This window comes from Neoarius graeffei, chromosome 12, assembly GCF_027579695.1.
Source record: "Neoarius graeffei isolate fNeoGra1 chromosome 12, fNeoGra1.pri, whole genome shotgun sequence".
Taxonomy (NCBI): Eukaryota; Metazoa; Chordata; class Actinopteri; order Siluriformes; family Ariidae; genus Neoarius; species Neoarius graeffei.
Genome location: NC_083580.1, coordinates 22,516,348 through 22,539,026, shown reverse-complemented (window position 1 = coordinate 22,539,026; position 22,679 = coordinate 22,516,348). Strand labels below are relative to the sequence as shown.

Below are 22,679 nucleotides of genomic sequence, written 5' to 3'. Positions count from 1 at the left end.
CTGTGTGGAGTTTGCATGTTCTCCCCGTGCCTGTGTGGGTTTCCTCTGGGTGCTCCAGTTTCCCCCAAAGACATGCCGGTTAGGTTAATTGGTGACTCTAAATTGACCGTAGGTGTGAATGTGAGTGTGAATGGTTGTTTGTCTCTATGTGTCAGCCCTGTGATGATCTGGTGACTTGTCCAGGGTGTACCCCGTCTCTCACCCATAGTCAGCTAGCTGGGAGGTTGCCCGCAAGCCTGCACAGGATAAGCGTTTACGGATAATGGATGGATGTGTGTGTGTGTATATATATATATATATATATATATATATATATATATATATATATATATATAATTGGAGCAATTATATTTTTATCAAATAACATCATTTAACTGATTTTGGATCCTCCTTTTGACTTTCCTCTCCTCTCCTGGTCTTTAATAACGTTTTCTTTTTGTCTCTGTCCTGTTCTGTGATATCCTGTCCTAGGGTCCTATTGGTCCCCTGGGAAAAGTCGGGCTTCCAGGAGAGCAGGTAAAAGCTCCACAGCAGTATGATATTTTTATATTCATTATATTATATTGTATTATATTTCAATCATCTACTTCATCTACTACATTATGTCCTCTATAGTTGTCTGTCTAAAAATATTTTATTTTCACCTCTTTAAAATGTAAGCTACTGTGTTTAAAATCTTTGAGCATATTTCAACACTTAGCACCTTGATTACTGTGCAAGTGTTTTAATATTGTAAAATGTCTGCAGGGGAAGATCGGCGAGCCAGGAGAGACAGGGCCAAAAGGATTTCTGGTGTGTTCCATTCCATTCATTAAATGACAGTTGTTTCAGCAGATATTAACAAATAATGTATCAGTTCAAAAAAGATTGCTACTGTTCACTACAGGAAGTCCATAAATATTCAGAAAAGTGTAAAGTATTAAAAAGTCAAATTGGGATGGTGAAGTATCGAGGACTGTTCTAATTGAGTTAATATCAGATGTTGGTTGATAAAAGTCAATAATTAACACTGTTGTTGTGTTACCATTTGAATGAAATACACAATATGGCCAGAAGTATGTGGACACCTAACCATTACATCCATGTGTGGGTCTTCGTCAAATTTGCCACAAAGTTGGAAGCATATGATTTCCTAGAATGTCTTTGTATGCTGTAGCATTATGATTTCACTAGAACTAAGGGGCCCAAGCCTGTTCCAGCATGAAAATGCATCTGTGCACTATCATGTGGTGCTAAATAGTGAGCTAAAGACATGGTTTGCCAAGGTTGGTGTGAAAGAACTCGAATGGCCTGCACAGAGCCCTGACCTCAATACCACTAAACAACTTTTGGATGAATTGGAACACAGACTGCATGCCAGGTCTCTGCACCCAACATCAATGCCTGATCTGACTCATGTTTTTGAGGCTGAGTAGGCCAATCCTCATAACAAGGTTCCAAAATCTAGTGGAAAGTCTTCCCAGAAGAGGTTATTATAACAGAAAGAGGAATTAAATATAGACTGGGATGTTCAGCAAACACATATGGGTGTGATTGAGCATTCATCTAACAGTTTAACCATATTATTTGATAAATAAATATAGGATATTACATGGTTGTGTGAAGATATGAAGTTTATCCTTGACTGGTGAATATATTCACAAGTGAGCGAAGTGAATGAGTGAGAATATTTTCAACACGAGAAGATAAACTTCATATCTTCATGCCACTGTGTAATATTCTTTATGTTATATGGACACATCCACAAGAAAAATAAAATACGCAAGTTAATCAAAAGAATTTTAATTTGAACCGGTTCACCATTTTGACAACACACGTCTAGTCAACAGGAAAATGCTGGGAATTATGTCATTGGAGTGAAATATTCAGAAATATGTCACTCAGATCTGAGATGTATTTCAAATGAAAAAAGGAAGTTTTTCAACGCAAGAAGATAAACTTCATATCTTCAAGCCAACATGTGATTTTCTTTTTCTTATATAGACACATTCACAAACTAAAAATACCCAAATTTATCAAAACATTTCATCGATTTCATCACAAGTGACATATAGAGATTTATATCATGGTTTTGGATCTCCATGTCCCGGATGTAACTTGTATGAAAAATACAAGTGGTGTATTTCCCAGTAAAACACTCATGTCCGTATAATATTAGTAATTATTATACATATGGGACAATTCGATGGAATAAAAACATGTATTCTATTCCCTTCTAGTGGGTTTCATTCATTTGGTTTGATAGCATGCTATATTGTTAGCATATCGCTTATTCTACATGTATTACGTCACTCTACCAAATAGAGAATGAGCGTTGAATATGGTTTACAATATTGCATGGTTGTCAAGACAACATGATGTCACACGTTGGAGACATAAAACTTCCATGCTGGCGAGTGACTGTGACAATTTGTAAACAAACATGGCTGCCATGTTTGCTACATTAAATACAGAAGCTTTTGAGAGAATTTTGAAAGAAAAAGATGCGTTGAACACCTGAAAGGAATGTGTATAATAATAATAATAATAATAATAATAATAATAATAATAGCTAGCTTTTTTTTTCATGGTATATCAGATATATTCCATTCAGCTAGCATGATATTGAACTTGTCTTTGACTCGTTCAGTATCATGGTAGCTGAATGGAATATATCTGATATACCACTCAATGCCAGCCAATATTATTTAATTATGTTATGTAATATTATTAGCACTTCAGTAGCACAGTCATGTTGATGGGAGGTGTATGCCAATAATATATTTCCATATTACAAGTAATTGCTTTACCGCAATATCAGCACAATTTATTTTAAAACCCTTTGGTGACTGACCCCTTGAAAATGGTTCCTCCAGGAACCATGACATTTCAGTTGTCAAGACAACGGAAAAACTAAAATACAAATACAAGAGCATTTTGTTTTGTGCACAAGAGCATTGTGACGTATCTTTCTGTTTTTGTATTTTAGTTTTTCCGTTGTCTTGACAACTGAAACGTCATCGTTCCTGGAGGAACCATTTTCAAGGGGTCAGTCACCAAAGGGTTAATAAGCTCCACATCACTAAAAAAAAACCCTGTTCCTCCCTGAAAGCTTTGCCTGCCATCATTTGTCTAATGAAGAAAATGCCCTTCCATTATAAGATATCCTTTCCATGTGCCTTGGAAAAAAAAAAAGCAGGAAAATAAAATTCAAATGCACGTGAATGGGATGCAAGTTTAACATGCAGCTTGATGAGACAATGCAAGTAAGGAAACGCAGTGTTGGATTTACTGGGGCAAATCTGGAAATTATTGCAATTATTTATGGCAGAGGTCAACGCACAGGCAGAAAGGGTTAACCAGGGAATATGCATAATCATAGTGCAGAACAGGCTGAGATCAAAACCAGAACACAGAGGAATGCTCAGAACTTGGAAAACATAAAAACAAGCTCAGATTATTGTCATGAATGCACGATAAGATTTTTCAAGTAGATGAAGAAACAGCATGGTTTAAATAAACTAATTCGGGTGAAATAAGGAACAGGTGAACACAATCAGGACAAACAAGCCAGTGACTATGTGGAAGTGGAATCATGATGGAAACAGAAACCAAAACACAAGCACCTGACGTCCATGCACATGATTTTGTGTGCTTGGAATATTGCAATATGCTATCGAACTGATTATTCCCACACATCTAGTTATTGGTTGTTAATACTTTATATGTCTCCACAGGGAATCCAAGGGTCTTCTGGAGCTCCAGGAGAAAAAGGGATTGCAGGAGAGCCAGTGAGTGAAATCGAAGCTAAATGAAACCATCAAAGATGCTTCCTGGTGTAGCTCACTCCAGCCCCATCTAGTCCAGAAGGAATGATCTAAAGTGGGCCAACTTGCACAATAACTGTTGCAAGCTATATACACTATATAGAAGTTATATACACCCTAGGAATACCAACCTATTTGACAGAAAGAATCCAAAATGGCGAGAAATTGACTGAGAAGAAGCAATTTTTGTTGAACTGCTCATTAAGGCTTAATTGGTTCATAACTTCATTAATAAATGTAATTAAGCAAATCTGGGTAGAAGTTATATGCACCCTAGGTACCCCTACCTTCCTGCCAAAAAGAATGAAAATTGGTGAAGAATTGAGGGTGAAGAAGCGATTTGTGTGGAAACTGCTCATTAGGGCTAAATGACTCCATATCTTCATTATTAATTGCAATTATGCAAATTTGGGTAGAAGCCATATGCACCCCAGGCAGACCTACCTTCCTACCAAGAAGGATAAAAATCAGTGAAGAATTGAGAGAAGAGATTATTTTCGTGAAATGTGGACGCCGCTGGATGGACGACGGACAACACATGAGGGCATTAGCTCATTGCCTGTCGGCCGGATGAGCTTATAATAAAAAGCTTTATGTATACAGGGGACACACTTCAGCAAAGCTGTTCTCTCAGGCACCCCGATACAAAATAAATACAAAATTGTAATGAATAGGATAATTATTTACCATATGAGATACAATATCAAACAATTATAATATACAGTGGTGACTCTATTAAAATATATGGACTAGTAGGCATGGGTATAGGTGACTATTAAAATATATGGACTTGTAGGTGGGCAGCACAGTGGTGTAGTGGTTAGCACTGTCGCCTCACAGCAAGAAGGTTCTGGGTTCAAGCCCAGTGGCCGATGGGAGCCTTTCTGTGTGGAGTTTACATGTTCTCCCCGTGTCCATGTGGGTTTCCTCCGGGTGCTCCGGTTTCACCCACAGTCCAAAGACATGCAGGTTAGGCTAATTGGTGGCTCTAAATTGACCGTAGGTGTGAATATGAGTGTGAATGGTTGTTTGTCTCTATGTGTCAGCCCTGCGATAACCTGGTGACTTGTCCAGGGTGTACCCTGCCTCTTGCCCATAGGTAGCTAGGATAGGCTCCAGCTTGCCTGCAACCCTGCAGAACAGGATAAGCGGCTACAGATAATGGATGGATGGGTATAGGGAGTACCCTGCCTGTCGCCCATAGTCAGCTGTGATTGGTTCCAGCTTGCCCACGACCTTGCACAGGATAAGCGGTTATGGATGGGTGGATGTACTTGTAGGTAAAAGAAACTAATTCATTTAGAAATTTGTATCATTTAAATGCTTCTTGAATGTTTTAATTGAGTCTGAGTTCTGTATATTTTGGGGGATAGAGTTCCACAGTTCTATACTTGTGTATTTAAATGTGTGCTTTGAATAATTTGTTCTTGAACTAGGGGGAACGAAGTTGTCTTTCTGTCTTGTGTTTTAACTGTGGAAATCAGAATGTCGCATATAGTTTGCGTCAATTCCTTCGAGTTTGTTGTTCAGGCACTTGTACATCAAGGTAGCTTTATGCTGTTTCCTTCTTTGTTGAAGTGTAGTCCATTTCAATTTTGCACATCCTGTCACAGATGGAGTGTAAGTGTCGGGAGAGAGAATAATTTTTCCTGCACGATTTTTCAGTCTTTGGTGTTTTGATGCAGATATGTTGCCGCATGTGTCCCAAACTACTCCACAGTAGTCAAACAATGGTTTTGTAGACAGTTTGAGCAAATTACAAAGTAAGAAAGGACATTATGCATTTTAGGATTCCAATTCTCGAGGAGGCATTTTTGCTCAGATATTCTGTATATTCTTTCCGGGAGATATTGCTGTCCATTACTATTCCAAGATATTTAAATGTATCAACTCTTCTAATGGGTGTCCGGTTTAGTATAAGATTACCAAATGAACAGTATCTGAGTCTCTGTGGTGATCCAGTGACCATAAATTCAGACTTTTTTGGGCTTAATACTAGACCATTTGATTTGATCCATTCTGAGACGTCTGCAAGATCATCATTAAGTGCTTTCTGAATCTCATCAGCATTATCTGAGGACTAATATAGGGCAGTGTCATCTGCAAACATGTTGACTGTTGCTTTTGAAATACAATGAGGAAGATCATTCACATAAACCAAAAATAGGAGTGGACCCAATGCTGATCCTTGAGGAACACCTGTTTTAATGGATTCTGCTATCGAGAGCACACCATTAAAGAAAACTTGTTGATGATTGTCGAGGTACAAGATAAACCAGTCCAAGTCAGATCCTGTAATCCCAAGGTGTGGCACAGTTTAGTGTTTTTCATGCTATTAAACACAGTTCTACCTCTCATAGCTTGATATGTATGTGTCTATGCGTGCATGTGTGTGAAACTGCTTCCTGATCAAATATTTAATTTTTATTAAGGGACCCCCAGGAATACCAGGAACAATAGGGCCACTTGGAAAAATTGGACCAAAGGTAAATCTGCATAATTTAATCAACACACACGTGCGCGCGCGCACACACACACACACACACACACACACACGTTCCCAGGTAGTTTGATTGCATTTCAAATTAAAAACATTGAGTATTAAATATTGATGACTCAGTTCAAGAAAGGGCCTCTTTCTGTCTATCATTGTATGTCACTGTCTCTCTTCCTCAGGGTCCATCAGGAAAAGTGGGAGACATGGGAGTCCCTGGTGAACCAGGAGAGAAGGTAGAATGATCACTATCTGTCTTCTGAGAAAAAAACAGACCAGGATAAAGTGGCTCATGACAATAAATGAAGATGTTATTTTTATAAATTTTGGAAGTTGGCAAGGGGCTAATGTTAGCCTGTGATAGCTGGGCTTCACCACTATTGATATTCTAGTTAGTGTTTGCTGATCATAACATTCTGTAAAACAAGTGTTGCCAGGCAAAACAAGCCTCGCAGCACTTATTTAATACCTATATATTGATAATGGTAATATTTCTCAATCATCAGCTGTCAGGTTATAGTCCGATGCAAATCCATGACCTTGAGTTTGGCATTTCAAAGTCAAAGGTCATGGCGGCAACTGAAAGCCCATATGGGACTTCTTATACGTTGATAATGGTAAATGTCTGGCTATCATGAACCATTTTAAAGTTATAGCCCTTTGAAAACCCATGACCTTCAGTTTGACCTTTTGACCTTTCAAGGTCACTCAAGGACAAAGATCATGGGGCCAAATGAAAGCCCATATGGCACTTCCTATAAGTTTATAATAGTAAATATCTGTCTACCATCAACCGTTTTCAAGTTATAGCCCTCTGAAAATCTGTGACCTTGAGTTTGAACTTTCAAGGTCACTCAAGGTCAAAGATCATGGTGCCAAATGAAAGGCCATATGGGAGTTCCTATATGCTCATAATAGTAAACATCTGTCTATTGGCAACCGTTTTTGAGTTATAATAGAAAATGTTATTTTGACCGAAAGGTTGTCCTTGACCTTCACCTTGACCTGATTACCCCCCAAATTTAGTCAGGTAATCTACGGACCATTGCCCACCTACCCTGAAAATTTGAAGTCAATCAGTGTAACCGTCTAGACACTAGAGTGTTAATAGACAGACACACAAACAAACAAACTGCACCGATTACAATATCTCGCCTCACTTACTCCATCGTGGGCGAGGTAATTATAGAATCTACTCAAAGGAAATCTCAGGAACTCAGTATTTTGTGTTTTGTAATGCTCTAGGGTGCAGTGGGAGCTGAAGGGAGTGCTGGAGCGCCAGGCCTTGTCGGACCCAGGGTGCGTCTGACCTTTGTTCATGCATACAGTAGCATGCGTCCAAAAGTGTGAGACCACATTCAAAATCTTGGGTGTTTTTTTTTTAAACTAGAACTAAAAAAGGACTGTTCAGTATTCAAGATGTTGCACTACTTCAAGGTCAGTATTTAAATTCGAGCAACACACTGATCTTGATCTTGTTAGCTCCTTTACAAAAGGTCAGATTTTCAGTGAGTCTTGTCCCTTCCATTGAAGCACGTGTAAAGATGAAATACTAATGGACTTGATTTAACATGGATCATCAGTTTTTACACAAGCTTGTGGAGTCTGTGTCAGCTCGATTGCACTTTGTCATTAAAGAAAAAAGGGGAAATACCAAATACTAAGAAACTCTGAAATTAATGTAAATAATTCTAAGACTCTACTTTTCTCTCAAGTTGTTGCTGATCATGTCATTTGTCATGAAAAGCTTTGTGAAGCAGAAGCATTTTCACTAGTGGTCTCAGACTTTTGGATCTCACTGTGCTATACATGTGAGAGCATTTTTTATTAACTTAATTAATGGTGTATGTGTATGTCTATGTATGTGTGTGTATAGGGAGAGCCAGGTTTGGAGGGTGAACAGGGTCTTGCTGGTCCTGATGGTCCCAAGGTATGAGTTTCCCATTAAAGTCAAATGAAATGTGTCCTCTGTTGGGTTTTATTATGGTGTCTGTGTGTAATTATTACTCATTATTTACTTTATTTTTCAGGACAGTGCACATTAATGAACATATATACATACATGTAAATGTGCCAGATTTTAGCACAAGTGCTAATTTCCATCTGTTGTCCAACATAGGCAGGTTAGATGTATGTTAAACACAAACAGAGTAGTAATAAGAACAAGTAGTAAGAGTATATAAAAGCAATGGAAAGGTAGTAATAAAGCAGAAACTAAAAGAACAGAGACACAGGGAATAAGCAAACATATACAGACCAGAGACAAAAGAAATTAGCAGATATACACACTTATATAAATACATATACAGACCAGAGACAATAAAAATTAGCAGACATGCACACTTAATAAGAGGGGGGGGAGAGAAAAAAAGAGAAAGAGAGGACAACAATCAAAGGTGTGTACATATTTGTTGATCTCTGATCCACATTTGCTTGTATGCCTGCATCTTAATTCCATATATGGCCAATGACTGGCATGTCATCAGAAAACGTAGGCTCTTTCAAAGTGCAGTCACTGGCAAACATAGAGTAAAGTATACTGTACGTAAAAAGACACAACCTTGAGGCAATCCAGTGAATCTGATGTGGGCTTTGCCAGTCTCTCATGCTGTATCCTGTCAATCAGATCCACCAGCACAGATAGCATGGAAAGTTTAACAGTTATGGGAACATTGTGTTAAAGTAGTATCATGTAGGAATTTTACTTTAAAATATCAGCTACAAAGTCATTTTGATGGTACACTGACTTATAATAGGGAGAATGGCTTATCTTCTATCTCGTCTCCGCACCCGGTTTTCCAGTCATAGCACTATGCAGTGTTGTAGTTGAGTCACTAAACCTCGACTCCGAGTCCAGTCTTGAGTCCCCCAGTGTTCAAGTCCAAGTCATTAAAGAAAATTTCGAGTCAAGTCCACGATTGATCCGAGTGGAGTCTGAGAACAAGACTCCAACCGCACCATTTGACGGTGGCTGTTGCTGCCTTTATGTGAAACCGTCTCTGCTATTGTGTTGGATTAACATTACTGCTTGACTGCCCCATTTTAGTTAATAGGCTACAGGTAAAAAGCTTGTTCATTGCTCAGCGAGCCCCGCTATCAACAGGGAAAATAACATGAGAGAGGGTTAACATTAGCTAGTTCATCGGTCAACAAGCCCCGCTATCAACAGAGCAAGGAACATAGCATGCCACTTACTTCTCTGGGTGGAGTCTTGCCAAATGGCGATTGAAGTTTGAGGTTGTCCCCGTCGTCTCCTCGATAGTTCTTCTACATATGGAACACATAGCAGTGCATTTTTTCCCACTGCATGAGAAGTCTGTATAAGCAAAGTGGACAATCCTAGTGGCATTCTCTACAGGCATTTTAGCGCCATTAATGTTAGTTTTTTTCCTGAACATGGCATATGAACAGCTGAATGTGCATTCTCTTGCACAAAATTAGTATAAAAATTAATGCAGATATAAATGTCTTATGCCAAATTATTATGGCATGTTACAAAAAATAAAGAAAAAAATCCAAGTCCTCATCTGCAATTTACAAGTCCGAATGCAGTTAATGTATGAGTCTGAGTCATCAGTGCTCAAGTCCAAGTCAAGTCACGAGTCCTTAAAATTAGGGCACGAGTCAGACTCGAGTCTGAGTCCTGGACTCGAGTACTACAAGCCTGGCACTCTGTAACTTGGGTGGGGTGTCCTGGAGACCTCATGCAAGAACTATGGAATGCTTTATGACACCACGAGAAGTGTGAAACGCATTACGGCACTTGCTAGATAACGCTCAGACATCTCTACTGGTAATAAGTACTCTTGTGTTGGTTGCTGTCTAGGTTTGTTGGCAGCTTGCCACCCAAGTTTGTAAGTTTAATTTAGTTGACTAGCTGTTCTTTGTCCATTAGCATCCCCTAGTATTAGATATGTCTGTGTTCTTGTCGATGGTTCTGGTTATGTTAGCTTGTCATGCTATTATTTTGAGTTGTGTGCAATATTTTGACAGCCACACAGCAAAAAATGTCTCAGCAGGCATGTTTACTTCAAGACACAAGTAATGATCTGTCTCACAGCTAACAGGAAAACAATGATAATCTGACAGCATAATGTACATCCATGCCAATGCTTTTTTAAACGAAAGATTGTGACGTAGTTGTAGCACTTCCTGATGTGGGTGGAGCACAGAAGCATGGCAGGCGAGACTTGATGTTTACACAAACACTTTTATTTTGGCTTTTCAGCTTTCTTTCATTCACTCTTTCATTCACTCACTCACACATGCATTGTGGTCGGAGAGAGAGCTCCCTTTCTCTGCTCTCTCTCTCCTTTAATGCTCCATCCTTGTAACAAACACACACACACACACACACACACACACACACACATTAATTGACAGCAGGTGGAATGACTTAGCCACTTACTTTCCCCGACCCCACCCTCCATTCACAGACTGCTGCTTGGCCACGCCCCTGCTGCCACATACCCCCTCCGGCTGACTCAGGCCAGGGAGCCGTCCGGCCTGAAGCTGACTCCCTCCCCAATGGGACAGGAAGTCCGCCACCGCCATCTGTGCACCCGGCCTGTGGATCACCTCAAAATTAAATGGCTCGAGGGCAAGATACCAACAGGTGATCCACGCATTGGCATCCTTCATGCAGTGGAGCCACTGGAGGGGCGCGTGGTCCGAACAGAGAGTGAAAGGGCACCCCAGCAGGTAGTATCGAAGGGTGAGGACCACCCACTTGATGGTGAGACACTCCTTCTCGATTGTGCTGTACCTGCTTTCACGCATCGAGAGTTTCCGGCTGATGTACAGCATGGGGTGCTCCTCACCCTCCACCTCCTGGGACAAAACGGCCCCCAGCCCTCTGTCCAATGCATCAGTCTGCAAAATAAAAGAGAGAGAGAAGTCAGGGGAATGTAAAAGTGGCCCCTCACACAGTGCAGCTTTTACCTCAGAGAAGGCCTGTTGGCACTGCTCCATCCACTGGACCGGATCTGGAGCCTCCTTTTAGTGAGATTGGTTAGCAGGCTGGTGATGTCCAAATAATTAGGTAGAAACCTACAATAATAGCCAGCCAGCCCCAAGAACCATCTCACCTCCTTTTTGGTCTTGGGCCTCGGGCAGGTGGCAATTGCTGCGGTCTTGTTAATTTGGGGACGCACCTGCTCATGGCCCAAGTGGAACCCCAGATACCATACTTCCACCCGCCCAGTCACACACTTTTTTGGGTTAGCTGTGAGGCCCGCTCACCTCAGCGACTTTTGAACGGCCCTAAGGTGTTCCAAGTGCCGCGGCCAATCATTACTATAAATTACGACGTCCAGATAGGTGGCCGTGTAGGCAGCGTGAGGGCGGAGGACCCTGTCCATAAACTGCTGGAATGTACCGGGCGCCCCAAACAACCCAAAAGGGAGCATGACAAATTGGTGTAATCCAAACCGTGTGGAAAAGGCTGTTTTCTCTCAGGATAGAGGAATCAAGGGGATCTGCCAATATCCCTTTGTTAGATCCAGTGTCGAATAAAAGTGAGCAGCACCTAACTGATCAAGCAACTCATTAATGAGAGGCATTGGGTATGCGTCAAATTTAGACACCGCGTTGACCTTTCTATAGTCCACACAGAACCGGACCGACCTTTCGGTCTTGGGAACCAGGACCACTGGGCTGCTTCGGTCACTGTGGGACTACTCAACTATGCCCATTTCGAGCATGGCCTTGAGTTCTTCCGGAACCACCTTTTTCTTTTGTTCGGGCAATCGGTAAGGCCGGATACGCACTACCACCCCTGGGGTCGTTTTGATGTGGTGTTTTATGAGGTGGGTATGACCAAGAAGGGGTGAGAACACGTCAGAAAATTCCTTCTGCAACTTGGCTACCTCCGTGAGCTGGGCTGGTGAGAGGTGGTCTCCACAAGGGACCAGATTGGTCCAAGATGTTATCTTTTTTTACCTCTGGCCCCAGCTCCGCCTTCTCTGGGACTACCGAAGCCACCGCCACGGGGGCCCCCTCATTCCAGCATTTTAAAAGGTCCAGGTGCCCTGCCCCTACCCATTCGCTTCACCTCACAGTCAATGTCCCCGACTTGCCGTGTGACCTCAAAGGGCCCTTGCCACTTGGCGACTAATTTAGAACTCAACGTGGGCAATAATACGAGCACTTTGTCTCCCGGCGTGAACTCTCTAAGGCGTGTGCCCCTGTCATACAGTCGGCTTTGACGTTCTTGTGCCTGCCGTAAATTCTCCTGGGTTAGGTGCATGAGGGCGTGGAGTTTTGCATGCAGGTCAAGAATGTACTGGATTTCATTTTTACTCGGTGAAGGTCCCTCCTCCCAATTTTCCTGTAGCACATCCAGAATGCCATGCAGCTTACGCCCATATAATAATTCAAAGGGAGAAAACCCCGTGGAGGCTTGCGGGACCTCTCGTACTGCGAATAACAGGGGCTCGAGCCACTTATCCAAATTACATGCATCTTCACTTACGAATTTACGGATTGTTTTTGACTGTTTGGTTAAATCACTCTACTAAGCCATCCATTTGTGGGTGATAGAGACTGGTGCGGATAGACTTAATCCCCAGTAACCCATACAGCTTGCGCAGTGTGCGTGACATAAATTAAGTGCCTTGGTCTGTCAGGATTTCTTTCAGAATCCCAACCCGGGAGATAAAGCGGAAGAGCGCTTCCACAATACTGCATGCTGAGATATTGCGGAGAGGCACTGCTTCCGGATATCACGTTGCATAGTACACTAGAACTAAAATAAAGCGATATCCCCATGCTGACTGATCTAATGGCCCAGCGAGATCCATCCCAATTCTTTCAAACAGGGTCTCGATTAGAAAGAAGAGGGCAAAAAAGGCGCTTTTAGAGTGGCCGCGGGATTTACTAATTGGCATTCATGGCATGCTGCACACCAACGACGGACATCCCCATGAATCCCTGGCCAATAGAACCGGGCCATTATTCGGGCTAGTGTTTTATCTTGCCCCAAGTGTCCAGCTATGGGATTAAAGTGAGCCGCATGGAATACGAGTTCCCTACAGCTCTTTGGGATTAACAGCTGGGTTATTTGTTCCTTAGTTTGAGTGTCCTGCGTCACTCGGTACAATCTATCTTTAATAATGGCAAAATAGGGGAAGGTCGGTGCTGCACTTGGCTGAAGAGTTTGACCATTGATTACTCTCACTTGGTCAAACACATGCCGCAGTCTCGTCTCACAACTGCTCTAACGGGAAATCTCCCCGAGAGAGGGAGGAGGAGCGGGCTGCTCCTCACTCTGACGCAGTGTTGACGTAGACGGCTCTGTGACAGCTTCTCCAGTCAACGCCACACCAGGATCTTCCCATGACCTACTAGTGCAGGACCCACTGCATGTTAAAAATTCCATTAGGTTTTTAAATCCCAGCCAATCAGAAAATAATAAATTCTTCTCTTATGATTGGCTATGTACCCAAATCCTTTAAACTAGCAGTTATCAAACCCCTGATTAAAAAACCTGACCTTGATCCCTGTCAGCTGTCCAATTATCGGCCAATATCAAACCTCCCCTTTATCTCCAAGATCCTTGAAAAAGCTGTGGCACAGCAGTTATGCTCATATTTACATAGGAATAACATCCATGAAATGTATCAGTCAGGATTTAGACCTCATCATAGCACAGAGACAGCACTGGTTAAAGTAGTAAACAACCTACTGTTGGCGTCTGATCAGGGCTGTGTCTCGCTACTTGTGTTGCTTGACCTTAGTGCAGCATTTGATACCATTGATCATTCCATTCTTCTGGATAGACTAGAAAATGTTGTGGGAGTTAAGGGAATGGCCCTCTCCTGGCTCAGGTCTTATCTAACTGATCATTATCAGTATGTTGATATAAATGGTGATATTTCTAGACGTACCAAGGTAAAGTTTGGTGTTACACAAGGTTCTGTCTTGGGTCCACTGCTTTTTTCTCTATATATGTTACCTCTGGGCGATATTATTCGTAAACATTGTATTAGTTTCCACTGTTATGATGACACACAGTTGTATGTCTCTGCAAAACCTGATGAGAGACACCAGCTTAATAGAATTGAGGAATGTGTTAAGGACATTAGACACTGGATGCTTATTAATTTCCTTCTGCTTAACTCTGACAAGACTGAAGTACTTGTGCTAGGACCACATACAGCTAGAAGTAAGTTTTCTGATTACACAGTGACTCTGGATGGCCTTTCTGTTTCTTCACGTGCAGCAGTAAAAGACCTCGGAGTGATTATTGACCCCAGTCTTTCATTCGAAACTCACATTGATAACATCACCCGGATAGCTTTCTTTCATCTCAGAAATATTGCAAAGATAAGAAATTTAATGTCATTGCATGATGCAGAAAAACTAGTCCATGCTTTCGTTACCTCCAGGTTGGATTATTGTAATGCCTTACTGTCTGGATGTTCCAATAAGTGCATAAACAAGCTCCAGTTAGTTCAAAATGCAGCAGCAAGAGTCCGTACTAGAACTAGAAAATATGACCACATCATGCCTGTCTTATCCACACTGCATTGGCTCCCAATCAAATTTCGTATTGATTATAAAATACTACTATTGACCTTTAAAGCACTAAATGGTCTCGCACCACAGTATCTGAGTGAACTTATGCTCCTCTATGACTCGCCACGCCTACTTAGATCAAAAGGTGCAGGCTATCTGCTGGTACCTCGTATAGTGAAGGCTACATCAGGGGGCAGAGCCTTTTCTTACAAAGCCCCACAGTTATGGAACAGCCTTCCAAGTAATGTTCGGGAATCAGACACAATCTCAGCATTTAAGTCTAGGCTGAAAACATATCTGTTTAGTCAAGCCTTTTGTTAATGGTGTTTATGAGGTAAAGGAGTAGATCTGGAGGGTCCTCAGACATAGAGTGTTTTGGTAAACTGGGATGTATGGATGCTGTCAGTCCCCACTCTCTTGCTCACTCGAGTTTGTTGACGGTGTAGTGGCTGGCTGCTTTATGTCCCGGGGCTCCCTCATGCCTGTGTTACCTTCTAGCTCTCTCCTTTTAGTTATGCTGTCATAGTTAGTTGCCGGAGTCCCTGCTTGTACTCGGTGCAATATGTATACTGCTCCTACTTATTCAGGTGACATTGGGCATACCTAACAACCTGCGTTTTCTTTCCCTCCCCCCACCCCAAATCTGTCCCTCTGAGTTACATAGAGTCAACAGGAAATCTTTTGGTGGAGAGGGTGGAGACCTCGACTGGCTATCGTAGCCTGCAGGGAATCGGCCGTCAGACATTCTGTCGCATGTCCCAGACCCGGTGAAATGTAACTGAATTGTCTTGGCCAGCCCTAAGGGTCCCATCTGCATCTCATCATTGCTGAGGAGTGTGCTCCCATCACCCAATCAAGCATCCAGCCAGAGCAGAGTCATGATATATTTTTTACCATATTAACATGCCATTGTTATGTGTTATGCCTGATGTAAAGACTCTCGTCTCTGCGAGCCTACCACACAGATTTAATACTTGTCATTTTTAGGGCATACCTAACAACCTGTGTTTTCTTTCTCTCTCTCTCTCCCCCCCCAATCTGTCCCTCTGAGTTACATGTTGATCCTGGGATTGAGATGCTGGCCTCTTCTGCCCCTCGGACCTGCTTGATCCATCCTGGTGCCCTGTGTCTGGTCGGAGTTTTATCGCACCGCTCCTGTGAAGGACGGCCCCATGAGGACAGTTGAGGGTTATACCTGTTAAAACTGTTAATATTATAGTCAGGCTGTCTGTTGTTGCCCAAATGAGGATGGGTTCCCTTTTGAGTCTGGTTCCTCTCGAGGTTTCTTCCTCATGTCGTCTGAGGGAGTTTTTCCTTGCCACCGTCGCCACAGGCTTGCTCACTGGGGATAGATTAGGGATAAAATTAGCTCATGTTTTAAGTCGTTCAAATTCTGTAAAGCTGCTTTTTGACAATGTTTATTGTTAAAAGCGCTATACAAATAAACTTGAATTGAATCAGTACCCAAAATCAACAAGTGGGTGAGACGGGGACTAACTGCTGCCTTTATTCTATGCATTTGGCCCCGGAATATAATTTGGACAGACACTAGAGGGTAATGGTGAACATCCCCGTGCACACACAACACTTTCACTGCTTATGCTCCCCCCAATGCCTCACCTTGCACCAGGCGTTGGTGAATTGAGGTCTGATTACAACCGGAATCCATCAAAGCATGATATGTAGCCCCTTGAATACTCACCGGTATGTGATACGTTCCGGCCCGATCAGGGGTGGTTTCTGGTGCATCGGGGATCCAGATTACAGCACCCACCTCCCTTGTGGAGCTCTGACCCTGGAGATGCTCCGATTACCCGCCGCGCCAGCACACCGGCCCAGGCTTTCCCTCTTAATTGGTGTTATGGGTGTCACTCACCTGAGGGGGAGACAACACAGACACAGGAGAGGGGAGGACACCACGGGTGCGATGGACCGGCTGGGGAGGAGCCAGCCGCCACCTCCATGGCAGGGGAAGGGGTGGAGAGGGGGACGAGAGACAGGGGGAGAAAAGAGAGAAGAGAAGCGAGGGGAGATGCCTCGTCTGCCTGCCGTTGGAGCTACCTCCAGATGGTCCTCCGCCAGCTTGATGGCTCGCTCCAGCGACGCCGGGTGATGACACTGGACCCATTCCGCCGTTCCTTCCGGAAATCGAGAGACAAACTGCTCCAGTGCCACCAGATCGATGATCTCGTCAGCGTCGTGGTCTTCCGCTCTCAGCTACCGCCGGCAGGTGTCCCGGAGTTGCTGGCTGAATGCAAACAGTCGGCCAACCTCCTCCAATGCCAGCGCCCGGAAGTGCTGGCGATGTTGCTCCGGGGAGCAGCCGAGCTGCTGCAGGATGGCTTTCCTTAGGTCTGCGTAGACCAGCCGGCTGTCAGCAGGGAGCTGCTGTGCCAGTCAGGAGCGGGAGGAGGCGTGCCACGCGCTGCTCCAGCGGCCATCCCCACGCCTCGGCTGCTTGCTCGAAGAGAGCGAGGAATGCTTCTGGATTGTCCTGTGGTCCCATCTTCGTGAGGGTGGCGGCAGCGGTGGTCGATGCCCCTGCTGACGTGAGCAGGTGCCAGAACGCCTGGCGATCTTCCTGCTGGGCCAGCATCAAGGCTTCAAAGCGTTGCTCCTGCTCCTTTCGGAGGGTGATCAGCGCTTGATGCTGGTTCTGCTGGGTGGTAGTGAGGGCAAGGATGAGTTCTTCGAATGGCAAGGACTCCATGGGGTGGTTTTCTTCTGTGCTCCCGGGTTTCGGCACCACTGTAGCACTTCCTGATGTGGGTGGAGCACAGCAGGCAAGAGTTGATGTTTACACAAACATTTTTATTTTGGCTTGTTTGCTTGCTTGCTTTCTTTCACTCACTCACTCACTCACTCACTCACTCACTCACTCACTCACACATGCATTGTGGTCAGGGAGAGAGCTCCCTTTCCTGCTCTCTCTCTCCTTTTATGCTCCATCCCTGTAACAAACATGCGCACACACACACATTAATTGACAGCAGGTGGAATGACTTAGCCACTTACCTTCCCCGACCCCGCCCTCCATTCACAGACTGCTGCTTGGCCATGCCCCCGCTACCACAGTAGTGTGTAACCTTATGTTTTATCCCTGTCTCATGGAGATTTGTACTTTTTCGGTTGGCAAACGTCACCTAACATCAGTCCTGTCTCAGGCTAGTATGTCATTCTTTTTTGTTATTCTTTTTGTTATATTAGTGTTCATCTAACAATAAATAAAACTACGCAGTCATATTTGTGAAAATAAGGTAATTTTACTTGACCTTATCAGTCATCATGGTTCTTTGGCTACTGCTGGTGCCGTGTCCTTCAGCTTGTCAATAAATGCACGTGTACAGCTGTCCATGAGGGAAGCTGTATTTATGACAGTGGCATAAAAGTGAATTGCACTCCGCAACTGCAGGGAGACCCCAGGAGTGAAAAATACCAATTTTCACATAATGTTGCTTTAAATACCTAGGTAAACTCAACAAACAGGATTCTGGAATATGATCCCAGAGAATTCAGATGTTGCAAGGTGTAAGCCACATGCTTACAGCATTGTTTGCAAATTTAAGATGCAGTATATTCTTTTTTTTCTTCAATCCACATTCACTGGATATGAGCGATCGCATGCTCCGATTGGCTACTCTACTAATAGGCTATCTGCTCATATACCGTGAGTAGAGAAAAACAAAATGGCAGTGCGTGTTGCTGAACCAACCGAGGATGAAATAAAAACTGTACTTGAAAACAAAACCCCAAAAATACAAAAGTAACAAAATATGGAATAAAAGTATTTGATGGTAATATCTTCTCTACTTTTCGAGAATTATTATTATAGCATTTTTTATAAATTGCTACTGTCATTTTACCAGTTTGTTTACATTCCGGTTTGTTACAATGTAAATTCAATCATTACAAATGATTTTGTCAGACGTTTTGGATCAAGTTTTTCTTTATTGAATTTGCAAAAAATAAAAATGCTCCGTTTCTCAAAATCCAGTGAATGTGGATAGAGTAAAACAATTATTCCACTCGATCTTGTCATACATGGCTTATAGACAACTCGGTGCTACGTAACTCATCAGCTATCAGCTCATGTCTGATTAGATTAGATTAGATTAGATTAGATTAGATTAGATTAGATTAGATTAGATTAGATTAGATTAGATTAGATTAGATTAGATTAGATAAAACTTTATTGATCCCTTTGGGAGGGTTCCCTCAGGGAAATTAAGATTCCAGCAGCATCATTACAGATAAACAGAGAAAAGAAATGGAGAAAAACTTCTAGATAAATTAAAATAAATTAAGTATTTACATATACAAATATGGGGCGGCATGGTGGTGTAGTGGTTAGTGCTGTTGCCTCACAGCAAGAAGGTCCGGGTTCGAGTCTCGTGGCCAGCAAGGGCCTTTCTGTGCAGAGTTTGCATGTTCTCTCCGTGTCCGCGTGGGTTTCCTCCGGGTGCTCCGGTTTCCCCCACAGTCCAGAGACATGCAGGTTAGGTTAACTGGTGATTCTAAATTGACCGTAGGTGTGAATGTGAGTGTGAATGGTTGTCTGTGTCTATGTGTCAGCCCTGTGATGACCTGGCGACTTGTCCAGGGTGTATCCCGCCTTTTGCCCGTAGTCGGCTGGGATAGGCTCCAGCTTGCCTGTGACCCTGTAGAACAGGATAAAGCGGCTAGAGATAATGAGATGAGATGAAGATATGGGGAAGAGAGGAAGGGGGGAGAAGTGGGGTTAGGGTAAGTGTGTGTGTGGGGGGGGGAAGCAGGAAAGATATTGCACATTGTCCGGTATTGCTTATTGTTAGGCTAGGCTAGGCTACTGCTCCTTCCCGTCCTCTGTCCTCCTGTTACCCCTCCTCCCCCCCAGAGAGGAGTTGTACAGTCTGATGGTGTGAGGGACAAAGGAGTTTTTGACTCGATTTCGTGGAATAACTGTTAAATATTATTGTACAGTATATGTATTGTATATATAATTTGAGAAACAACAACATTATTATTATTATTATTATTATTATTATTATTATTATTATTATTATTATATGTAAGTCTCTCTGGATAAGAGTGTTTGTTTGTTAAATTATATAAATGTCAATAATATTGGGGCAAATACAACCCAAAAAATCAGAAAAAGTTTGGTTGGTGTGTTGAAATTAAAATTAAAACTGAAAACAATGATTTGTAAATAATTTTTGACCTGCATTGCACTCAGGACAATGCAGCAGCACATTAGTAAGCTAGAAACAATATTGAAGCAACTGTTGATGAAATTTTGTTCTCTCGTATGCATAAAACAAACTGCTTTTTTGCATGCTAATGCTGGGTTTTACTTAATGAATTTTACTGTTTCAAAATGAACATTTATTTCAATTTTGATTCTTGCAACACATTTAAAAAAAGTTGGGACAGTAAAGTATTTACCACTTTATAATATTGCCATTCCTTCTCACAACACTTAAACATTTTTAGAGACTGAAGACACAAACTGATGAAGTGTTTCAGGTGTTCTTTTGTCCCATTCTTCCTGCAAACAGGTCTTAAGGTCTACAACAGTATGGGGTCGTAATTATCATATTTTTCATTTCAAAATTCACTACACATTCTCTACTGGGGCCAAAAGGGATAGACACCCTCTTCTTCCACAGCCATGTCTTTGTAGTGTGTGCAGAATGTGGTTTTGCACTGTCTTGTTGAAATATCCCTGGAAAAGATATCGTCTTGAAGGCAGAATATATTGATCCAAAAGCTCAATGTACTTTTCTGCATTAATGCTGCCATCATAGAAGTGTAAGTTATTTTTGCCAAGGGCACTGACACAACCCCATACCATGACAGACCATAGCTTTTGGAATTTTGGACCCTGGCTTTTGGACTTCCTTTTCGCACAGTAAGGTTTAAATGGGCATTTGTTTCTGTAACTCCATATTGTAGTACTTGACAAAGGTTTGCCAAAGTAATCCTGAGCCCATGTAGTTATATTAGCTATGGATGAATGACGATTTGTGATGCATGTTAGGCTTGCTCCCGTCCCCTTCATGCACCAAAATTCCTCCAGATTCCTTCAGCTGTTTAAAGATATTATGCACTGTACCAGGTGAAATAGCCAAATCTCTTCCTGTCTTTTTAAGGAAGATGTTTTAAAATATTTCGATAATTTTCTCACCTGTTTATTGACAAACTGGAGATCCTTGACCCGTCTTTGCTCCTCAAAGACTAGCATTGTGTCCGAAATCACTCACTCATTCACTGTTCCCTATTCACTATCTCAGGAATTCTATATAGAGGACTATATAGTGAGCTCATTGGTAAAATGAAAAAACACTTTCAGACACTACTCCGCCGTGCTGTTATTTACATCATTACTGTCGCACAATTAAAACGTGCCATCTGTCAGCTGGTGGGTTTTCAAAATAATAAATACATGCATGTATTTTTGTGATAAATACACATTATACTGGGCGGCACGGTGGTGTACTGTAGTGGTTAGCGCTGTCGCCTCACAGCAAGAAGGTCTGAGTTCGAGCCCCGTGGCTGACGAGGGCCTTTCTGGGTGGAGTTTGCATGTTCTCCCCGTGTCTGCGTGGGTTTCCTCCGGGTGCTCCAGTTTCCCCCACAGTCCAAAGACATGCAGGTTAGGTTAACTGGTGACTCTAAATTGACCGTAGGTGTGAATGTGAGTGTGAATGGTTGTCTGTGTCTATGTGTCAGCCCTGTGATGACCTGGCGACTTGTCCAGGGTGTACCCCGCCTTTCGCCTGTAGTCAGCTGGGATAGGCTCCAGCTTGCCTGCGACCCTGTAGAACAGGATAAAGCAGCTAGAGATAATGAGATGAGATGAGATGAGACACATTATACTGACCGAATTTCCCACATTAATAAATATAAAGTACTTTTTGTCTGCTGCATCTTTCAGTTGCTCTCCTGTTGCTGCACCGGGTCTGTTGTCTGCCGTTTTTCTTTCAGCACAATTGCAATGCATGATGGTATATATTGCTTGGTTAGTGACTATCAGTTGTAAACTACTTTTCACAATGCACTGTGGGATACTTAGAGTCCACTATATTGGGTGTAATAATTCTCACTATACATTCGGACAGCACTACAAAATGGCAAACTCACTATATAGTCCACTACATAGTGAGTAGTGAGTGATTTCGGACACAGCATAGGCCTTTCCTGGTTACTGATTTTGGACCAGATCATGATTACAATCACCTGTTGGCATCACCTGTTTCAAATCACATCATTATTTAATTGTTTTACTTCATTACTAGCCCTAAATTGCCCCATCCCAACTTTTTGTGGAATGTGTTGCAGGCCTGAAATGCAGGAATTGATGTATATTAACAAATGAAATGACCAGACAAAACATGAAATATCTTAGGTTCGTACCATCTGCAATTAAATACAAGTCAAAGTACATTTAGAAATCACTGCTTTCTTTTTTTAAACTGCATTTCCTATACTGTTCTAACTTTTTCTTATTTGGAGTTGTAGAAGGCAGATCGGGAGCTTAGTATGGCTTCTGTCATGATTATTAAAATGTTCTTGGCATTAGCAACATCCATCTTTCCATCCATTACCAATGGAGGCTTTGCACTGTCACATGACTCCATAGCAATGGTAACTATGCCACCATGACAGGAGGCACACATAGTACTTCATTCAGATGAGTTAGTTGTTATTGATCCATATCGGAAGGCTTTGCTGTATTTTTGGATGTGCAAATCTTTTTGAATGAAACAAATGCATCAGATATTTTAAATTTACCAAAAGTAATTCATCACCAGGGGAAAAACTAGAGACATTCCTAAATGGAAAATGGGGAAAAAAATCCGCAGGACTCGGTGTCCAGTGAA

General features: G+C 42.4%; 1 protein-coding gene across 1 annotated transcript in view; it reads left to right on the top strand.

Moving 5' to 3' along the window:
- Window positions 1–22,679, top strand: part of col27a1a (collagen, type XXVII, alpha 1a) — a 227,375-nt gene that overhangs the window by 133,993 nt on the left and 70,703 nt on the right. Inside the window, exons 30-36 of the mRNA XM_060936627.1 lie at window positions 472–516; window positions 748–792; window positions 3,717–3,770; window positions 6,239–6,292; window positions 6,483–6,536; window positions 7,546–7,599; window positions 8,177–8,230. Coding sequence (XP_060792610.1) covers window positions 472–516; window positions 748–792; window positions 3,717–3,770; window positions 6,239–6,292; window positions 6,483–6,536; window positions 7,546–7,599; window positions 8,177–8,230 — 360 coding nt within the window. The remainder of the gene's footprint in view (window positions 1–471; window positions 517–747; window positions 793–3,716; window positions 3,771–6,238; window positions 6,293–6,482; window positions 6,537–7,545; window positions 7,600–8,176; window positions 8,231–22,679) is intronic.